An 18,710-nucleotide genomic window follows, 5' to 3' on the forward strand; every position below is an offset into this window, starting at 1 on the left:
TTGGGACAGTTTCTCCTCAGTTCACTTCGAGAGCCACTCCACACCCTGAAGCATATGGAGAGAGCTTACCCACTGTTTTATTTGAATGGCAAAACATAGGCACTCTTCTCATTTACAGCAACAGTTTAACTATTTTTATCTGTCTAAACTACACATGGCAGCAGTCAGTTCCACAGGTTCTCCTTTGCTTACCAGTATTGAAAGCATCACCTTTTCTAGGTCAGTATTTTGTCATTTTTGTAGGTACTGACACAGTATCAGTGCTTCTAGGCAGGACCCAAGTCCGTGTGCTATCACAAGTGTTATCACAGCAGGTACTGGGCTGGCTTTCTGCCCCCAGGTCATGCCAAGCACCTACGTGTGGAGGGCTCAGCCACGGGCAGCATTGGCTCATCCCTCCTTGCTGATGCTGTCCCTGTGTGCTGTGTGCCTGGCACTGAGCTCCAGCTGGGACCCAGCATGCCAGAGGGAGCTGGACACTTGAGGAGCTGTGCTCCCCACCCGGATGGGGAACTCTGCAGTGACAGCCCCTCTCCACTTCCTCCCACTCCACCACACTGCTGCTGACATCTCTCTGACCCTGCACCGTCTGCAGCAGTGCAGGCCCACATTGCTTCCCCAGCACTCCCTGGCACCCTTCAGTTACGGGATTTGTGCTTAAAGGAAAGGAAGACAGTGTTCACCAAACGCAGACTGTGGTTTGCATCAAACACTACTGCTCCTCCCCTTCTCCTGAGGCTACTGAGTGCAGGCACAGCCCACCTGACTCTTCTAAGCCAGAGGCAGCCAGAGACATGGTTTAGTCTCAAAATCTCACGGCTGTGCCAGCAGAAGGACCTGAGCCCCAGGCACTGCTCCCCAGGGCTCACACATGTGCACCCCAGCAGACCCTGACCATGCTCCCACCCGCAGGGCACACACCTGCACTGCCCTCCACACAGGGCCATGGCTCCCGAGCATTCCTCTCTGGACACACAGCTGCTGCCCTGCTTTCTTCCACTAGCACGCTAGTTTTGTGTCAAAGCTGCTCATGTTGGCCAGCTGTGCCATACACGTGTTACAAGATCAACACCTGCATGGCTATGGGGCAGGGAACTGCCGGAGCTGCAGCTCCTACACAGCCCTGGGCAGCCCACCCCTCCTAGGCTGGCCCTGGGACACCCAGGACAGGCCATTCCTCTGTCCTTGGGAGGGTGTGGAGGAGCTGGTGCTGCCCTGGCTGTGCCTTTGCTCCCTAGTGCTCCCCACTGCAGCTGGCAGCTGGGGCAGGGCAATGCCAAGAGCATTCCCACAGCGTGGCAGGCTGCTTCAGGGCGCCAGTGACCTGGGTCTGGTTGGCTTTCATGAAATCAGCAGGCACAGGCAGGTCAAACACGCTCAGTGAATTTCCCTGGTATCCACAGAGTTGACTTCTCCATGTAATAGATGGATTTATTTTCACATAAAACAGAAAAGCCTTTGTAGACATTGTGAAGACAGCATATCAGGCATGATCTTTGTCTAGTCTGAGCTAAACATTCCTGCTGTCTCCTCACTGCAGTGTGTAACTGAATTAATATCCAGTTAATTTGGCCGCATTCCTTCTAGAAACATTTTCCAGACATGCTCTTTTTTACTTCCTCTCTGTAAGGTTTACTTAAGACTTCTCTTAGAGTAAGTTTTGTTACAAGACTCATGACATTCACAATTTAAAACTACCTTGTGGGGATCCTTTTTTGAGGATTAATAATTAATCCAGAAGAGTAAACAATCCTCATGTGTGCTAAATTTGATAAGAAAGTACTGCAGATGAGACACTTCAAATTAACACAAGAGAGATTCAAGGCATTCTTTCTAAAAAAACTCCCCAAAACCCCAGGGCTATGCATTGCAAGCCTGTGTTGAGGCTTCCTAGGGTTTTGGCTGCTGCATTTTAAATAATTCAAAATTCTCTTTGGGTAATTTTGTGGGTTGTGTTAGTTTGGGTGGGGGGGGATGGATTTCCAAGTGCCATGTTTTCCTATTTATATTCACAGTACATAACTCTTTCAAATTCACTGTGTATTTCACAGATTACAGAAAATAAAAGCTATACCTGGGAAGGCTGAGGAATGAGAGAGGTCCATATGACTATTTGCCACAACAGAAGTCCTCAATTTCAGCTTCAATGTGGTCCCTTCCCTCCAGAATTCAACTTCTCTGACCTGAATTCTCTTCTCTACTTGGACATAACAAGGTATGGAAGGAGCATCCTTCTGCTCATCACAATCGTGGACCCCCTGTCCCTGTCAGAGACAGAGATTTCTGGATCACACTACAGCAGCATCTTCCTGCCTTCACAGGGAAACCAGCACCTTCAGACAGATGATGAATTTTTCTGCTAGCAGAGATCGATTCACTTGGGCAATATCTCGGCTTCTCCTCTAAGGACATTCATTTACAGTTCTCAATAGTGTTCCCTTAAAACTGGAGAAAGACATGTTTGGCCCTTGGAAGTGGCTGGCTTTTTTTATAGCAAAAGAGATTTTCCTGTTAAGTTAGACATTAAATACCTCATGTCTCCTGACTCCCACAAATGCCTCCTCACACCCATCATTTCAGGACAGGTTTTTCTTCTCAGCAGAACCCTGTAATTAAATGTGAACTTAAAAGTACCAGGCAAGCATCAGTGAAAAAGACACTTTTACCCTGGTGAGAGCAACAGATAATGGAGTTTAACAGATATGAGGTGCAGTTTTGTGCAATCACGTTACCAGGAGAGTTTGTGAGACAGGCCACTGATGCAGTTTTCTATTGTTTTCTCAAGGTGTCAGATCAGCTGGGTGTATGATGGTGCCTTTCCCAGCAACAGGCAGCTGAAGACAGCAATTCTGACCAGAAACCTGCTCATGTTTTTGTCTGACACAGCATTTGCTGGCCCACATTCCCTGGAGCATCTTAACACAGACAGGAATAACAAGTATGTTCTTTATTCCAATGACAAATCTTGGCAGCTTAGGTATCTCCATCTTGGGCAGCAACCACATCTCCTCACTGCAGCTTCCTCCCAACTTTCCCACACGACACCTCAAACACTCCACTTTCCAATTAACAACACACAAGCAATCTCAGCAGAAGGTGTCCAAGCTCTGCAGAAGAACAGCAATGTAACTCTCATCCTTAAAGGCAAAGACATTCCATACACTGAACCTGGATCTTCTCAGTCACATTTCTACAGTTTGGACTTAGTGAGCTGTGCTGACGTCCCTGGGGCCCTGGTGGGGACTCCACAGCTCAGATCTTTTGGCTGGGAACATTTTATGCTATGGAGAAGGAGCCCTACATAAGCCCAGATATTTCACAAGGCCTCTGTAGTGTCTCTGTCAAGGATCTCCATCTGCAGTTATGGCAGCTCAGAAATCTAAATGCTGACACATTTCAGAGCTTAGCCAGGCTCCAAAAGCTGGATCTAACCCAAGCCCACATCCGTGCACTGCCCCCTGCCATCAGTGGCATGAGCTTGCTGGAGGAGATGGTTCTCAATGCAAGCTGCTTTGAGCAGCCCTGCACACCAGCTCTGCTGCCTTCCCCTCCCTCCCCACCTCCACATCCAGGGAAACTCACAGGTTCTGCAGCCAGGCTCTGGCTATTTGGAGAAACTGGCAAAGCTTCAACATCTAGATTTAAGCCAGAGTCACTTTGAAAGTTCTGATGCTCTAGCAAACAGCTGAGAGCTTTGAGCAGACTTTGTTACCAGAATCTGAGCCACAACACACACCTCCATCTCCAGGACATGCTCATTTAGGACAGTGCTAACCTAGAGCTGCTAGACTTACCCTTCACTCCTCCCTATATCAACACCTTACAGAGCCCTTTCCAAAATCTCCATCTCTAGCAAGTGCTAGAGATGATCTTTCCTCATCCCACATTAATACCAGCATTCAGCATGTCTTTTAAGGCTTGAAAAACCTCATGTTCTTGGACCTTAGTCAAAATAACTTCGATTTGGGCATCATGCCAAAGGACAAACTGTTCCAACAACTATCCAGTTTAGAGGTGCTAATCCTGTAATGCATCCTGTGAATTAACATCAGTAGGTAACCAAGTATTTCACAACCTCAGGAAGTTACAGCATGTTGCTCTGAAGTACAACAAGTTTACTGCATTCAGCACAGATGCATTTTCAAATGCCAAGAGTATCAATCTCAGTTGTGTCCATAACAGGACGCACAATGTACCAGGTGTCCAGCTAGTGCCCCTAGATGGCCACTTTATAATCCATTTGAGCTACGACCTTCTGGACTGCTCCTGCTCTAAGACTGATTTAATTACTTAGTACAAGCAACATCTGGATAAAATTGAAGGCCCTGAAGGAACAAGGTCTCAACTCTGAACTCAAATTTCTACCTGGGTTCAGCTGGCCACCATCTGACTCTCCTGTGGGAAAAAAATCAGGAATCATTGCAGTTGTTTATCCTGTAGTGGCATCTTCATTTGGGGTGTTCACTGTTTCAAGCAAAATTACCAGCAACTGTAAGTCTAGGATGGGGACACAGAAAATATCTACAGCAACTGTATTAAGCTGAACGACACCTCACTGGTTTTATTTGTGACATGTATTTTCTTGACTTTTGTAATATCCTCTCCACCTGTACTAAAACTTAGGAAAATGATGAAACAATTAGAATAAATAAATTATGACCTGAATCTTGAAAATTAATAACTTATTTTATAGAGAAGTCCCTGTTCAACTGAATGGTAGCCTTGTTGTACCAATACTGTGGCTAATGCACTTGGAAAATTTGACAGCCAAAATACTAACTTCCCTCTCTTTAAAAAAAGAAAACCTCACCACCACCACCACTCCCAAAAAGGGGAAAAAAACCCCCAAGCAAATATCCTAACCAAGACTCACCCAAACAAAAAAGCCCAACCAAAATCCCCAACCAAATTCCACCCTCTATCAAATTCCCTTGAAAATCAATGTTTTATAAGAGCTGGCAGTAGTGTACCCCACTCTGCAAAAAAACACAAAAAACAAAAAAAAAACAACAAAACAACCACTACCTGTGAAGAACAGACAGATTTATGGTTATACAAGACATGCCTGCAGGACTGGCAGAAACAGCATACATCACCTCTGTGATTTTTTAAAAATATTTCTTTAAAATACTTTTGATCCTTAGGGAATTCCCAGTCATTGAAATTCTGTCTATCCATCTTTCAGCCTGAGGCAGGCCCTGCTCCTGTGCTGCTTTCTAACTCCACAGTAAGTAAAGACAGAATGATCTTTCACCGTAAAACTGTAGATTTGTGGGTCTAATCTGTGGGTCCAATGCTCTGCTTGCTTGCACAGGGCAAACCCCCACAATGCTGACAGATATGAGCCTTTGCCAGCCTGGAGTGGACTGTTCCTTTCAGCCACAGCCCAGGTGAGAAAACCAGAGGCTGCAAAGGGAGCAGAGCACTGGACAGCCTCATCCCACAGGTGCTCCTTTGTGCTGCTTCTGGTGTGCATCCCTGGGGAGAATTCAGAGACAATGATCCCGGCTGCAATTGATATGCAACAGCTAGGCAGGAATAAAGACTTATTATTTATATAAAGCCAAATTGCTTTCTCTGCCATCACATGTGAATAAACCCAGAGTAAGGCAGAGTATGTGCATTGGACCAGGATCTAATAGGAGCTGGCCAGGCCTACTCATCTGCCCTGTACCACCATAAAGTCATTTATGTTTACTTAGCACTTCTGTAACAGGCTTACCTTGATGGGTAGACAGAACTTTGCCGGGGGTACAACCTTCCTGTCCCCTGGAGCATGCACCACGGGGAGCTGGCCCAGTTCCACTCCCTGCCGTGTCAGCCTGGAGCTGCTCTCTGAGATGTGGAAGGCCAACTCTCTCCCAACACTTCCCATGCAGGACTCCACATTCAGATTCAGCTGCTGTCCAAAGGCATTTCCTCAACATTTTCCTCTCTAACATGCTGACTAGCTAAAATTTCAAAGGTTCCTGCTGGACTAGAAAGGTTTTGCTCATTTCTGATGATACTGATGACAAGATCCCAAATTTATCTTCTCCAGTAAGAAATACCTCTCATTTGAAAAGCCCCTTTTACTACCTGTTAGCAGACCAGACTCATGCAATATGCATTTTTGCAGCTTTTAGATGCCTTTGCACCACGTGCACCACATACATCACTGCCCTAGCCCCCAGTTTCTCCTCCTCCTGCCTTCACAACTGCATGCTCCCAAGGGCACACAGGGAGAGACGTTTGCTGCTCTTCTCCAGTTGCCTACAAACACTCCTGGATTTAGCATACTAAAATGTTGCCTCTGTATTGCTGGTCCCCGTTCCCTGTTCACGTGGCTGCTGAAGACTCCTCCTGATGCAATGGGCAGGTGCTGTGGTCCAGCTGCCCAACATGAAGCTGCATGGGCTGTCTGCCCTTCTGCAAGGGCTCAGCTCCAGGACAGAACTGTCCCCGAGCAGACCATGCTGCCCCAGCTGAGCACACCTTGGCAGCAAGGCAGGGACGTTCCTGAACTCAGCCTAAGGTTCAAGGTGCATTTTCCTCTCACTCTGCAAATCCAATTGGTTAAATGAGCAACCTCCAAAATCTTAAAAATCCAGCATGACTGCCAGAGTGTGTTCCACCGAAGAAAGACTTGTTTCTCTCTTGGAATGGTGGGTTCAGGAATGTGTTAGACAAATACTGGCATTAAAAGGGAGCATAACACACTCCAAGGGCAAAAAAAAATGGCTCAAGCATCAGGTAATAACTGTGGGAGATCCACCTATAGCTGTGACTGAAGGGAAAAGTGCATGTTCTGCTGGAAGGTATTCTGAAATGCCCTTTTGTTTGGGGAGCCCACCACAGGATTTAACCACCACCAGTTTCTGAAATGCTGTCCTGTGTCACGGTGTAGACTCAGGTGTGCACTTACTGTTAAAACTCAGATGTTTGAGACGGCAGAACGTGTTTCCCGTGCCATATATATTGCACACAGAGTATTAAGGCTTTCTTGCAATCTATCCCTTGCCCCCCCACACAACTTGTTTTAGATTACCATATATTCAGGTGTTCTAATTTTGCTCTTTTCTTTACAGCCTGTTTTACTCTGCTCTATTTGCCTGAAAAAATGTGGTTCATAAGACACTGTGCTAACAATGCTGAACAGCATATGCTGTATATTTCAGATATACAAAAACCCTAAATACAGGGACTATTTTGAAGGAAAATTTATCTCTGGCTGTAATACACTAAAATGTCCTAGATTACATATTAAGACTGTTAAATTCAAAGATTTAATCTTCTGGGATTACTTAGTAAGGATATACATGGAAAGAGGCAATAGATTTTTTTTTCTTATAGAACTGTGTACCTAGTCAAGCTCTGATGTGATGCACTCTTCTGACTTTCAGTCATGCCTTTTATCTCTTGTTTTTTCCAAATATGGTTATGAAGCCAGCACAGAGAGAGAACAAGAGAAGTGTTTGAGGTGAATGGTGCCTAAAAAAATTTAGCTTGTCACTACCCTAAGCTCCTGGACTACACATCCCTGAAAATCACAGTACAACTCAATACCACAACACAGAATTTATCGCTATTTGCAAAGAGAAGGAACTTGAGCATATCTTCATTATTTCACAGACTGGTAAGCCCTTAGCTTTATTTCACCAGGACAAACCAGAGCTCAGAGCCAAGTTCTTCTTTCCTTAACTGTGCTTAAGCAAGGTCCCTCAGTAAGACACAAGTCAATTTTTGAAGGGGCGTTTTACTCTGAACAAGATGGTTGAGTAGGCCAATTTCTACATACGTTAATTTCAAAATACACACTCTGATGTCAATGGAACATCTTTTAAGAACTCTCTCCCTCATTCACTGGTCTTGTCTGTACCCGGAAAAAGAACAGGTGAGGTCCCTTCCCAAACAATCTATACTATACCTCCCATATCAAACAAATTAGAATTTGGAATTCTTTTCCTCCAGCAGCAGAAGACATTTTTCCCTAGCAAATCCCTTGGACATCCTCTTCCCCTTCAGATATACATTTATTAGGGCTGGATATGCACAGCTACGCCGTTACTGTCTTCTTACTCTGCAGTCTTCTCAGTTCCTCCTGATGCTCCCAAATTTTCCCTTTTGAACTATAACCTTTAGCATCGCTTCCTGACCATGGTGGTTGTAACTTTAAGGTCCCTTCCAGCTGAAACCATTCTGTGATTCCTACACTCAGTTCATTCAAATGCATCCTTGGCAGGTACCTGGAAGATTGATCTAGTCAGTTCTAATCAGCTACTATACTACAGATACAGTCAATGGACAGAAAAACTGTTGCTAACTCAAGGCAGGCTGTGGGACATACATCCATACACCCTCTAGTATCTTCCTGTCCTGAGATCTTTTCCTTCTGATCTGCCCTCTCAGTTGTGATCCAAATCAAGCTGGATGTCCCTGTGAAGTCTTGCAGGCTATGCAAGACAACAATAAGGGGCCTAAGGGGGTTCAGCAATCTGAGAGTTCAGTGCTGAAGAAGGGAGTTCAAGTTCCCCTTCAGACCATGGAAGCATTCCCATCCCAACTAAGATGAAAAAGTGAAGATGACAGGCCATGCCAGCTATAACAGTGATAACCCATCTCTCCCAGCTTCCCCCTTAACACAAACTCCACACACCACCCCTTTCCTCTGGCTGGCCACACTGGGGGCTCACTCTGGGCATCCAGGTTTCTATGCCTCTCCTGACAGAGACAACTGTGCTGTCCACAGCCATGGAATAGCACAGCTGGCAGAGGCATGAGACAGTCAACCCTCAGCTCTTGTCATTTGCCTTCCCTCAGCTGCTGGATCCTGCTCTTCTCTCCTCAACCCATCAGCTCCTGTCAGCACACCAGATTTTCAAGACAATCTGCCTTCTGGTGGGCTGCAGCAAACTGGAAAAGCTGGGGGTGAACTGCAGCTTCCCCTCACCTATATGTTTCAAATAAGAGAGAAAAGCAGCAAAACTGATGCTGTAATACTGCTGCACTTAGTGCTGTACAGAAGAAAAATAAAGAGAAAACAATGCAATAATAGCATGTGAACACAAATTCCCAACTGCTGGGCAGCTCTGCAGAGTTACGAGCGGCAGAAAAGTAAAGAGGTGTATACTTTAATATGTGCTGCTCCTACAGTAATAAATGATTACATGAGTTTTGCAGAAAGAATTTAAATGTCACATTACAGGCTACTGTCCACAGGAGCTAGCAGTCAGGCTATGTCATCCACCCCCACACCACACTCTCCTATCCAACAGCAGAGCAGAGGATCCAGACGTGGCCTGAGATGAGATGCTCAGCCATGCACACCTCCTCTGTCCCCAGACCAAACTGCATTTCCTCATGCAAAACACTCCACTAGCACATGCCTTAAAGGCACCATTTTTTTTTGAGCTGGCCCCAAAAAACACCAAAACAGCCAGCCTCTGAGTACAGCAGAGATGTGCCTTACATTACAACAGTGAAAGCAGATCAAGAAAAAAATGCTAACACAACAATTTCATGCTGAATTTTTATTTCAATGTTATGCAACTGCATAAGTATAAATAACTGTGTTCAATATATAACAATTATGACATCCATAAGGAGTTTCTCAGAGAAAATAAGACTGCAAACACTTTATTGCACAGACCCTAACGATTTTTTTTTAACTTTTAATTTTTTTTTGTAAGCTGAGAAATCTACTGCAGGAAGTCTACAAAAGAACACATCAGATCTATAATCACATTAAGACTGACCACGAAGAACACAGGCAGGAGGATCTCTAACAGCTCACTTATAAGGTAAACACCAACAAACAGTTACTACATAAACACAAGCTTATGCACTGTTACACTTCCAAAATGCAAAGAACTAATTTGTCAGAAGTGATAATACAAAATATTCATAAAGGTATACTGTAAACAAAAGCTAGATGGGTTTTAAAAGAAACAAGAGGATAGCTGAAAAAATGCAGAGACTGTAAACTAGGAATTATCTCCCAGACAGAAATGTTATTTTGAAGTGCATTAGCATTCACTTGTATTAACTGCCAAAGCACAGATGAACTGTAAATGTCGAGACCATTTTATTTTTAAGACTTCTCAAAAATTATTATCCACTCCTTACTAGCTCCTTTCTGAATGCATCATAGGCAGTATTAATGTTCTAGTGCCACATGTAAAATCAGGAGTTGTTTGTGATACTGGATTTTCCTTACAGGTTTGCTGTAATCCAACTCAACAAATCACTATAATAAAGTTTTCAGCAGAGGGAAATGAATTCTGCACACTGTCTGTTGTCACACAAGTCTCCAAGTCAAGATTACACTGTGCTTTTACAAAAAATGTTCTAGCTTTTGAGACAGAAAGACAAACCATAAGCACTTGTGAAAAATGTAGGGGCCTAGCTCTACTGTGGCTACAGAAAACAGAAATAAGCAAAACAACCATTCTATTGATCCCCAATTATTAAAACCCATGCGCCTGCAAGGGTATTTCGTAGTGCTTCTGTACATGTTTCAAATTTTACCTTTCATCCCTCAAAACAAGCTAAATACTCCACACAAAAATGATCAAAGTCTACACGTTCCACTGTATACAAAATTTAAATAAGGCTTAGCAAAAGTAAAAAGACAGTAACATTCTAGCACCAAATAGCTCCAACAAGTTCCTTTGTTAAAAAATGCTTCTTTTATAATTACAGTATTGAATTTTTTTTGCATACAAATAAAAAGATTATGTTATGAAATGTATGGAGCTACTCAATGCATTTCAAAATGAATATGAAACCCAGGATTACTTGCTAAAAACAGCAAGTTAGGTCTACAACATAAGGCCCCAGCTATGTATGAAAATGTGTCAGATAGCCTAAACTTTTCTGAGGATATGATACCGAAGTGTATTTTTTCTTTTTACCTTACTTGTCATAAAATAGAAATCAGCTACCAGCTGTATGACACTAATTAAACAGACCTATATGCCATAATACGTATTATCTAAATGTATTAAGAACAGGGATGAACATACTAGTACTACCAGTCATGTGCTTATACTTGAGCCTCACACTGTAAGGGCCTCAATTTAAAAAAGCTCAAGGAACTCGAGAGGATTGCAGCAAAAAACTAAGCACATGGCATGTGCTTCAGAATTTCAGCCTTGTCTGAGGTGAAAGTCACACAATACACTCCCAACAGACAAGGCAAGAACCATCATTTCACCAGAGAACACAACTCTTGCTGGGATGCCCTGATAATTAAGTGGTCTTCCCATAGGTTTAAGGACATCTACTCGACTCAGACTTTGTACAGCAGGGAGATGCAGTTACTTCTTGTGTTAGATCTGGTGAAGCAGTCAGCCAAGTACAGTACTATCAAAATCAGATTATTAAAAATACATGTAAAAACTCACAATAGGTCACCGTATTATTCTGTACTAGTATTTTTTAGCCTCTATCTAGGATTTTTAGTTAGTAAAAATGTGGCCTGTTTTTCTTTTTTCCCAGTCAGACCAATGCTTGTGCATGTCCATGCCAGCTCTGAATTTTAGTAATTTGGTTTCATATTCGAGTATGGGAAATACGTGGCAAAGCAACTATCTTAAAAAGGGAAAGAGTAAACAACGCAACCAGCAGCAAAGTATATATGCTACATTCAAACCCCAAACACATTGCTAAGTATTTACAGAAGTATTTCAACAGCTCTAGGCTGTAAAGGTATTTTTGTACAAATACTATGTGGTAACAGTTTTACCGGTTACAATTGGAAAGGCATTTTGAAAAAAAGTCCTCTCTTTACATATCCCCTTGTATTGTTTCTTCAGTGACATGAAAGCTTTGCCGCACAAAGACACGACACAGTGCTGGTTTAAAGGCAGTACAACATATTGAAATTGTTTCAGCTAGTGTGGAACACACACTTGGCCAGGTCTTAGAGTTAACACGTTTTTTTGTGAGCACTGCTCCGTGTAACTTCCTTTCCTCGACGCTGCCGAGCTGAGTCTTTGTCATCTGAAAGTGCGTTAGGGCGGTCAGGTGTGGCTGCTGACCTCGGTAAATCTTTACCTACATTCTGTTTTCTTGAAGCAGACTGCTGAGTCAGAACAGTATCTTTTCCCTTTACATCCACAGTGTTAATGAAAGGAGGCTTTTCTTGATTTCCAGGTTTCCCCCCAAGGTTTGAAGGAGGGTGGTGGGCTTCTGCTACAATAGCGGCACTGTGCAAGGCCATCAGTGAAACACTCTTAGTCATTTCTGCCTTGCTGCTCCCTGTGGAAGAGGTGCTCTTCTTACTTAGTTCCTTGCAAGTTGCGGGAAGGTCTGATGAGCCTGGTTTAACCTTTGCTGAAGATGCCTCACTCTTGGCTGAAACAGATGGAACAGATACTTCCTGTCTACATTCAGAGAAATTGGATGAACAAGTCAGTGGCTTTCCCGGTGTTGCAGCCACACGACAAGAACTTTGCCCACTGGCAGCCGGCAGATGTTTTATTGCAGTCTGCTTGTTTGCATCCTCTGGCTGTTTCTGATTAACTTGTCCCTTCCCTTTTATATCTTGAGAGATTTTGCTACTTGTGGTTGCCTTTTCTGCTCCTTTCCCTCTGACATCACAGGTTGTGAGACAAAGGGTAGGCTCCACTTTCCCACTGTCAAGCTGAACGTAAAGTGCGTCAGTGCATATTTTTCCTTCAGGTCTTTTGTCTGCAGCGATCATCTCATTACCAGGACTTCTCTCTGCCTCTTTGTTCAGTGAGAGACAGTCTTTCACAGTGGAAAACTTTGGAGTGGTGGTTTGTTTTTCACTGAAACTAAGTTGCTTTTGATCAGCAGATTCCCCCAAGCCTGCTGCTTCTTGCCTCTGCATCTGCTTAGAACTCTCTGGGCCTGCTGGTAGTGGGCCCACAACAGAGGATTTGGGTTTGGTGTCAGGGGCTGTGCTGCTCATTTGGAGGGTGGTGACTGAGCCATGGTCCAAACCCACAGGCCTTTCACCCTGCACATGTTCAATGTTTATTCTTCTTGAAGAGCCTGGAGCAGGAGAAAGGTGATCTAGGACACCTTTACTGGCATGCTTTCCATCCTTCCGGGAGCTGGCAGACAACGGAGTAACAATTTCTTTTTCTTTTACGGCTGGAACACATGGTTTTTGTGACAACATCTGTTTATCCAAAGACTTAGACTTGGAAGAACTTGTATCAGAGGCTGGCCTGGGTTTATTGCTGCTGCTTTCCACACAGGTGGCAGCAGGCTTCAAGTGTTCTTGAACGCCTCCATGAACTTCTATGGTGCTGTGTCTGCTTACTGCCTCTTTCACAGCAGGGGAGCCTGAAGGGTTAAGCTGCTGCCGAGGAACTTGGCTGGACTGCTCTCTCTCACTACTATGAAGCCTTATATCGGTGAGTGATTTCTGATCTTTCTTTCCCATGTCTTTAGCACTGTCCTTCTGCACAGAAGAAACTGGTGCAGACTTCTCAATTTTATGATCATAATCTCTTGAGGGTTGCACAGGCCATTTGGATGGAAGAGAGTCACTCTTTGTCTCTGTGACAATTTTCTTGGACTCAGCTTTCTGCTTGGTTATTTCCCTTTCCACAAAACTTTTAGAAACACTGCTGTCATCTTTGCCCAGCTGTTTCAGTGATTCTCTGCCATCCTTAGGTTGTGCCTTGGGGCCAGCTGGCTGTGTTTTTCCTTGCATCTCAGGTGGAATGGCAAAATCAGCACAATTTTTTTCATTGCTCTTGGAGCAGGTTGTTATCAGGACATCTGAGACAGAAACCTTCAGAGATGACTCCCTGATCACTTCCACCTTTGCAGGGATAGGCTCACAACCTCTCTGGGATACTGACTGTTTGACAGGCAACTCTTTCTGTATTTGCTTCTCTTTTCCTACAGCCTTTTCAGTAGGGCTTTGGCCAGAAAAAGCTTTGGAATAAGTCTGAGTAGTTTTAAAACTCTGACTTTGAGTAACACAAGACTTTACCTCCATTGAATACTCCTTTTGTTTTGAAGGGGAGGTATCTTTCTTCTGAACAGCTTCAACAACAGAAATACTGCCTTTAGTGGCCAGACTAGAAACCTTTTTCTCCGTCACTGCTTCTGTAGCCACAGAGATGAGTGGTGGATTTGGACAACTCTTGCCTACTTGTAGGACCTGAGGCTCTGCGATGTTGACTTTGCCAGATTTTGGGTAACTTAACAACTGCTCTTTCTGAGAGACCATTTCTGCCCTCCCACCACTCCCTTGTGGCACTGGGGGTTTAGGAGATCCCCCATCACTGCTGGTGCTCTGTCCTTCTGGCAGCACACACAAAGGCAGCTCAGTCTTCGAAGCCTGTGGCCCAGAAAGTAACGCAATGTCTAGCGTGCCTTCTATTGGCTTCAGACAGGAAACAGACCTCCCATCAAGCTTATATTCTGAAGGACTTTTTCTGACAGGAGCTTCAGAAGGAATAAGGGCTGATTTTTCCATGCTCATGTCTGCTCGGCCACTCAAGGTCTTGAGAGGAACAAAAGAAACTGAGTTCATCTGAGTAGCATGTGCACTGCCAATAAATGCTCTACCATCTGCAACTGCAGTGGAGTCCTGCTGTATGTTTACAGGTCTGCCTGTACTAAGTTGAAGGCATTCATGAACATTAGATGTCATCTTAGGTTTTAGCCCTGGACAGACACTGTCATCTTTTTCTTCAATAGACATTTTCTTTCTGAGATAATCAATATTGGCAAGTTTACCATCTAATCTTTCAAATTTGACAAATTCTTTCGTTGGTATAATTTTATCTGTGTTTTCTCCCTTTCCATTAAGTATCTTGTCAGAGGACTGAGGTAGCACATCTTGCAGGGTACATGAAGGGGAAATTCTTTTGAAGTCATAAGAAATATGACTGAGTTCATTAGGGGGAGGCCCATGAGACAACATCTGTCCATCTAAAGCCACACCATCATTTGATCTCAAGTTTGCATTCTTTTGAAGGGTGTCTTTGAGTATGCCACCAGCTGACTGGGTCTCTGCAGTAACAATTTTAGTTTCAAACTGGTTTGATCTTTCTAATACCTTCTGGAATGCTTTTTTGTCTCTTTCTTCCAGTCTCAAGGTATTGGGATTTTCTGGTTCACTGCTAGGTTCATGTATAGCAGCATTTGCTTTTTCAGCAAAATCTTGCTTTTTCATAACCACCTTGACCTTCAGCTTCTCCCTGTCTAGCTCATCAATGGATTCCTGTCTACCCAATTTTCGGGAGATGGGTCGTTTCAAGCAGCCCTGCTCTGCAGGCCTGACTCGTGTGAGCGATGGCACGTCACAAACATTCTCCTCCAAGCTCTGAAGAGTTACCTCTCTTTGAGACAACTCTCTATTCACTTCTTCCTGGGTCACTTCCAGACTGTGTTTTCGTGAACATAAGTGTTTTTTATCACTGCCGTAAGAGGGTGCAAGTTTCTCTTCAGACTGAACTCTCTTCAACAGTGGAGATCTTGGTGGCTCTGCACTCTTTGGCCTGACAATATGCCTCACAATAGTTGGAGGTGAGTGCATTTTGCTAGGAAAGGACTGAGCTATTTTCGTATTTCCAATCGAATGTCCCAGCAATGGTGATGGAGATCGCTGAGGAGATGTTGGCTGGGGTGTTGGAGAAGGTGTCCGTGCGAGAGGAGAAAGGGGAATGCTGCCGGCTGATTTGCGCCTTCCTGATCTGTATCTTTGCCCACCAAGCTTTGGACCCAAGCCATGAAGAGTGCTGGGTCTTATGTGCCCTGAGCCAGCTGGAGAATTGGGAGCACTGGAACTAGGGGAGCTACTCTGAGAAGAGTTAGTACCTACAAAAAGAACAAAAAACCAAGCAAACAAACATAAGATTAGCAAGACTTTTTCTATCTTGTCTAAACGTTCAGTGAGAAGCAGAACAAAAGCCTATGCTGTCTCCCACTACAGTGTTCCAAAATCTGGAAGGTTTTAAGTGGAAAAGATTTTAGGCTGCAAAACCTGCATCATTCCAATTACATATGCTGTTTCTCCCTTTCTCTCTCTTCCATCATCCCCTTTAAGTTATCTCTTGCTTTTACTTAAATAGAATAACTAATGCTTTCTGACACTTCAAAGCAATGATCAAGGCTTTCCAGATAATTTACCTTTGCCAAGGGATTGTACAATAGCAGTCAATTCCAGTACACACTACAATTGTGACAGAAGTTCAAGAAGAAAAAAGGGGCAGGCCTTTAGGAGTCAGAGAGATGCATATTTTAGCACTCAGCTAATCTTTTCAGCAATAAATCTGCATTCATGAGTGCCATCCTAGTTCCATTATGAGGCAACTTTTATCTCACTTTCACTCTTTTATCTCTTAGGCAAAATCCTCTCTTTTGCTGCAAATATGGATTTTTTATTATTCAACTTTCAGCCACTGGACTGAGCTTTAAACTAGGACAAACTTAAGAGACGATTGCTTTTTAGGTGCTTCTGTATCATAAAAACACCTTTTGTTTTGCATCAGGAATCTGTTTCCCTTTTCCAGACAGAAAACAGCTGTTCTATGATTATACTCGTCAGAGCTGACTGCTCTTAGGAGAGCATATCAGATCTGTGGGGGCTCACAAAATGTACAGTACTCTTCCAGTCTTTTTCCTCTGTTCTCCACTGCTTCACACTCACCTGATGGAAAATCAGGAGTGGAACGGTAGCTTGGGGTAGGAGATCTAGGAGATAAGCTGTGGGTTGGAGACCCAGGCAAGCTCTCCCCTGAAGAAAGTGATCGATTCAGGCAGGAAAAGCTTCTGCTTGTATGAAGAAGAGGTGAGGGTTGCTTTGCCAGCTTTTTAAAGAGAGATCTTCTCCTTGTGTGAGAAAAACACAGCATTAATCGTAAATTAAGGTGCACAGAAGATACTATTAGCACAGGAAAAATTCTTGCAAGCTGACACTATGAAAATAGTAAATCTATCTTTACATGAAAGCAAACCACACTGCAGACTGGGAAGTTTAGAAAGCATCTTGATTCACTAATAGGTGAGATAGACACTGTAGCTAATTTTATTTATACTAACATTTACTATATTTCAGAAGAACATCTATCTCCTTATGAGTATAGATCTTTATTTTCTAAATTTAGCAACCCATCAAAACTGAAGAAATATCTATAAAGTACTAGCAACATATTTATAAAATACACATGAACGTATCATATTAAAAACACTGATAAGCACTGCACTAAGAAGTTTAATTAAACAAGTGAAAATGATATAGTTAAACCAAATTAAGATGTAACCTCAGTTATTCACTATTTTTAGTTATTTAGCAGATCTAGTTTAGACAAAACAAGATTTGGAAGGCCACAATCTCAGAAAGAAGGTAGCAATACAGAAGATGAGAAAAAACTGTATTAGCTTCTTATTTTAAATTTATTGCTATGTATAGACAGACACACTGTGAAAGCAAAGGACTACTCACCTCTCTAAACTCTCCTTCTTCTTGGTCTTCTTACTGCGCCTAACCATTCGGCTCCTGTAGCTGTTCCGCCTGGCAGGTCCTGTCTTGATGGAAGTGTTTTCAAAAGGAGTTGTCATTACTGAGACTTTGTTGCCACTCTGCCAAAATGAAAGAAGATGCCTTAAGTGTGAGTAATACGAATAACACAAGACAACTTTGCCTTACACTGAATCTACACCATACATGCAAATGCAATGAGAATCAACTCCAGAATAAGAGGTATTTCTGCAGGGAACCCTATGCAGTCATTGCCATGCATAGTTAGTAAATGAGGATTGGGAAGTTCTCAAATTCTGCCATATTTCCCAACTTCCTCCATTCAAGCTCCAAGACAAGGAGTAATTCCAGTGATTGTAGCCAGACAGAAGGACACCAAGGACTGACCAAGACTGAAAACTTCAAGATAGAAGCTTCTACAGAAAAACCTGATTTTCCCACAAAGAACAGCTGTAACTGCACAGTGGTCCACTCACATCTCAAGACACCAACTGTTACAATGATGAAACAGAGGAGAAAAATTAAATCTTCACTGGCAATCCCAAACCACATTTTTATCTTGTTCAAAAGGGTTAACACCCTTTAACATACCTTTAAGGTATGATTAACCTAAGCTTTTTAGCACTGATTGCACAAAGAGATGAGTCAAAGAAAAAAAGCATTTACTGCTAGTTTTAGAAATCTGCAGCTTCTGCTCAGCACTGTATATCCCTACAGTGAACTTCCTTTCAAAGAAATTGCAATAGCCCAAATTAATTTATGATACAGTGCAACAAGTTAAGTTGTAGATAAACAATGATCTCGTTTTGTGTTTATTCTTCTAAGTAGTGAGCAGGGTTGTCATGTTTCTTTTTCTGTATCTGACCTAGACAATGAGTGCATAGCTGACTGCCATAAGTCACAGAATTTTCTCGTACATATTTCTTTCAAAATTGGAAAACTTGGAAGTTCTTCCTGGTTTCAGAGAAATAAAATAAAGACTGAAGAAAAAGCGTATTTTTCATCTTTCTTTAGCTTTTTATATTTTCCCATCACCTCACTGCCTTCCAGTGCTTTTTTTGGACTTCTTTTAAAACTGACTACTCACTCTGAGCTCTGCACATAACACCATAAATTGTTAATAATATAGGAAGCAAATATACAGCTGTCTAAAGTAATTCTGACCTACATTAGCTTACACTGGAAAGATTACATGAAAAATGAGATATGATGAGCTACAGAGAAAATAAAAGGGATTTTTTTTCTTTTTATTGGGTGG

The 18,710-nt window shown here is 43.0% G+C and overlaps 2 protein-coding genes across 18 annotated transcripts in view; one reads left to right on the forward strand and one right to left on the reverse strand.

The window, feature by feature from the left end:
• The first annotated feature begins 1,273 nt into the window (after positions 1–1,273).
• CD180 (CD180 molecule) lies at positions 1,274–4,351 on the forward strand. Its single transcript, XM_077172194.1, is given in 13 exon segments — positions 1,274–1,333; positions 2,052–2,113; positions 2,115–2,170; positions 2,173–2,215; positions 2,786–2,911; positions 2,913–3,064; positions 3,067–3,240; positions 3,243–3,524; positions 3,527–3,553; positions 3,556–3,666; positions 3,669–3,862; positions 3,865–4,026; positions 4,028–4,351. Coding segments are annotated over 13 exon segments (1,773 nt in total).
• Positions 4,352–9,494: 5,143 nt separating this feature from the next.
• Positions 9,495–18,710, reverse strand: part of MAST4 (microtubule associated serine/threonine kinase family member 4) — a 279,670-nt gene continuing 270,454 nt past the window's right edge. For all 17 annotated transcript variants that reach the window (XM_077171046.1, XM_077171045.1, XM_077171044.1 and 14 more), the window contains 3 exons: positions 17,417–17,553; positions 16,622–16,803; positions 9,495–15,789 (listed from right to left, as the gene is read on the reverse strand). In XM_077171046.1, the coding sequence (XP_077027161.1) occupies positions 11,909–15,789; positions 16,622–16,803; positions 17,417–17,553 (4,200 nt within the window). In that variant the 3' untranslated portion in view covers positions 9,495–11,908. The remainder of the gene's footprint in view (positions 15,790–16,621; positions 16,804–17,416; positions 17,554–18,710) is intronic.

The sequence above is a fragment of the Agelaius phoeniceus genome, chromosome Z (assembly GCF_051311805.1).
Source record: "Agelaius phoeniceus isolate bAgePho1 chromosome Z, bAgePho1.hap1, whole genome shotgun sequence".
NCBI classification, from domain to species: Eukaryota; Metazoa; Chordata; class Aves; order Passeriformes; family Icteridae; genus Agelaius; species Agelaius phoeniceus.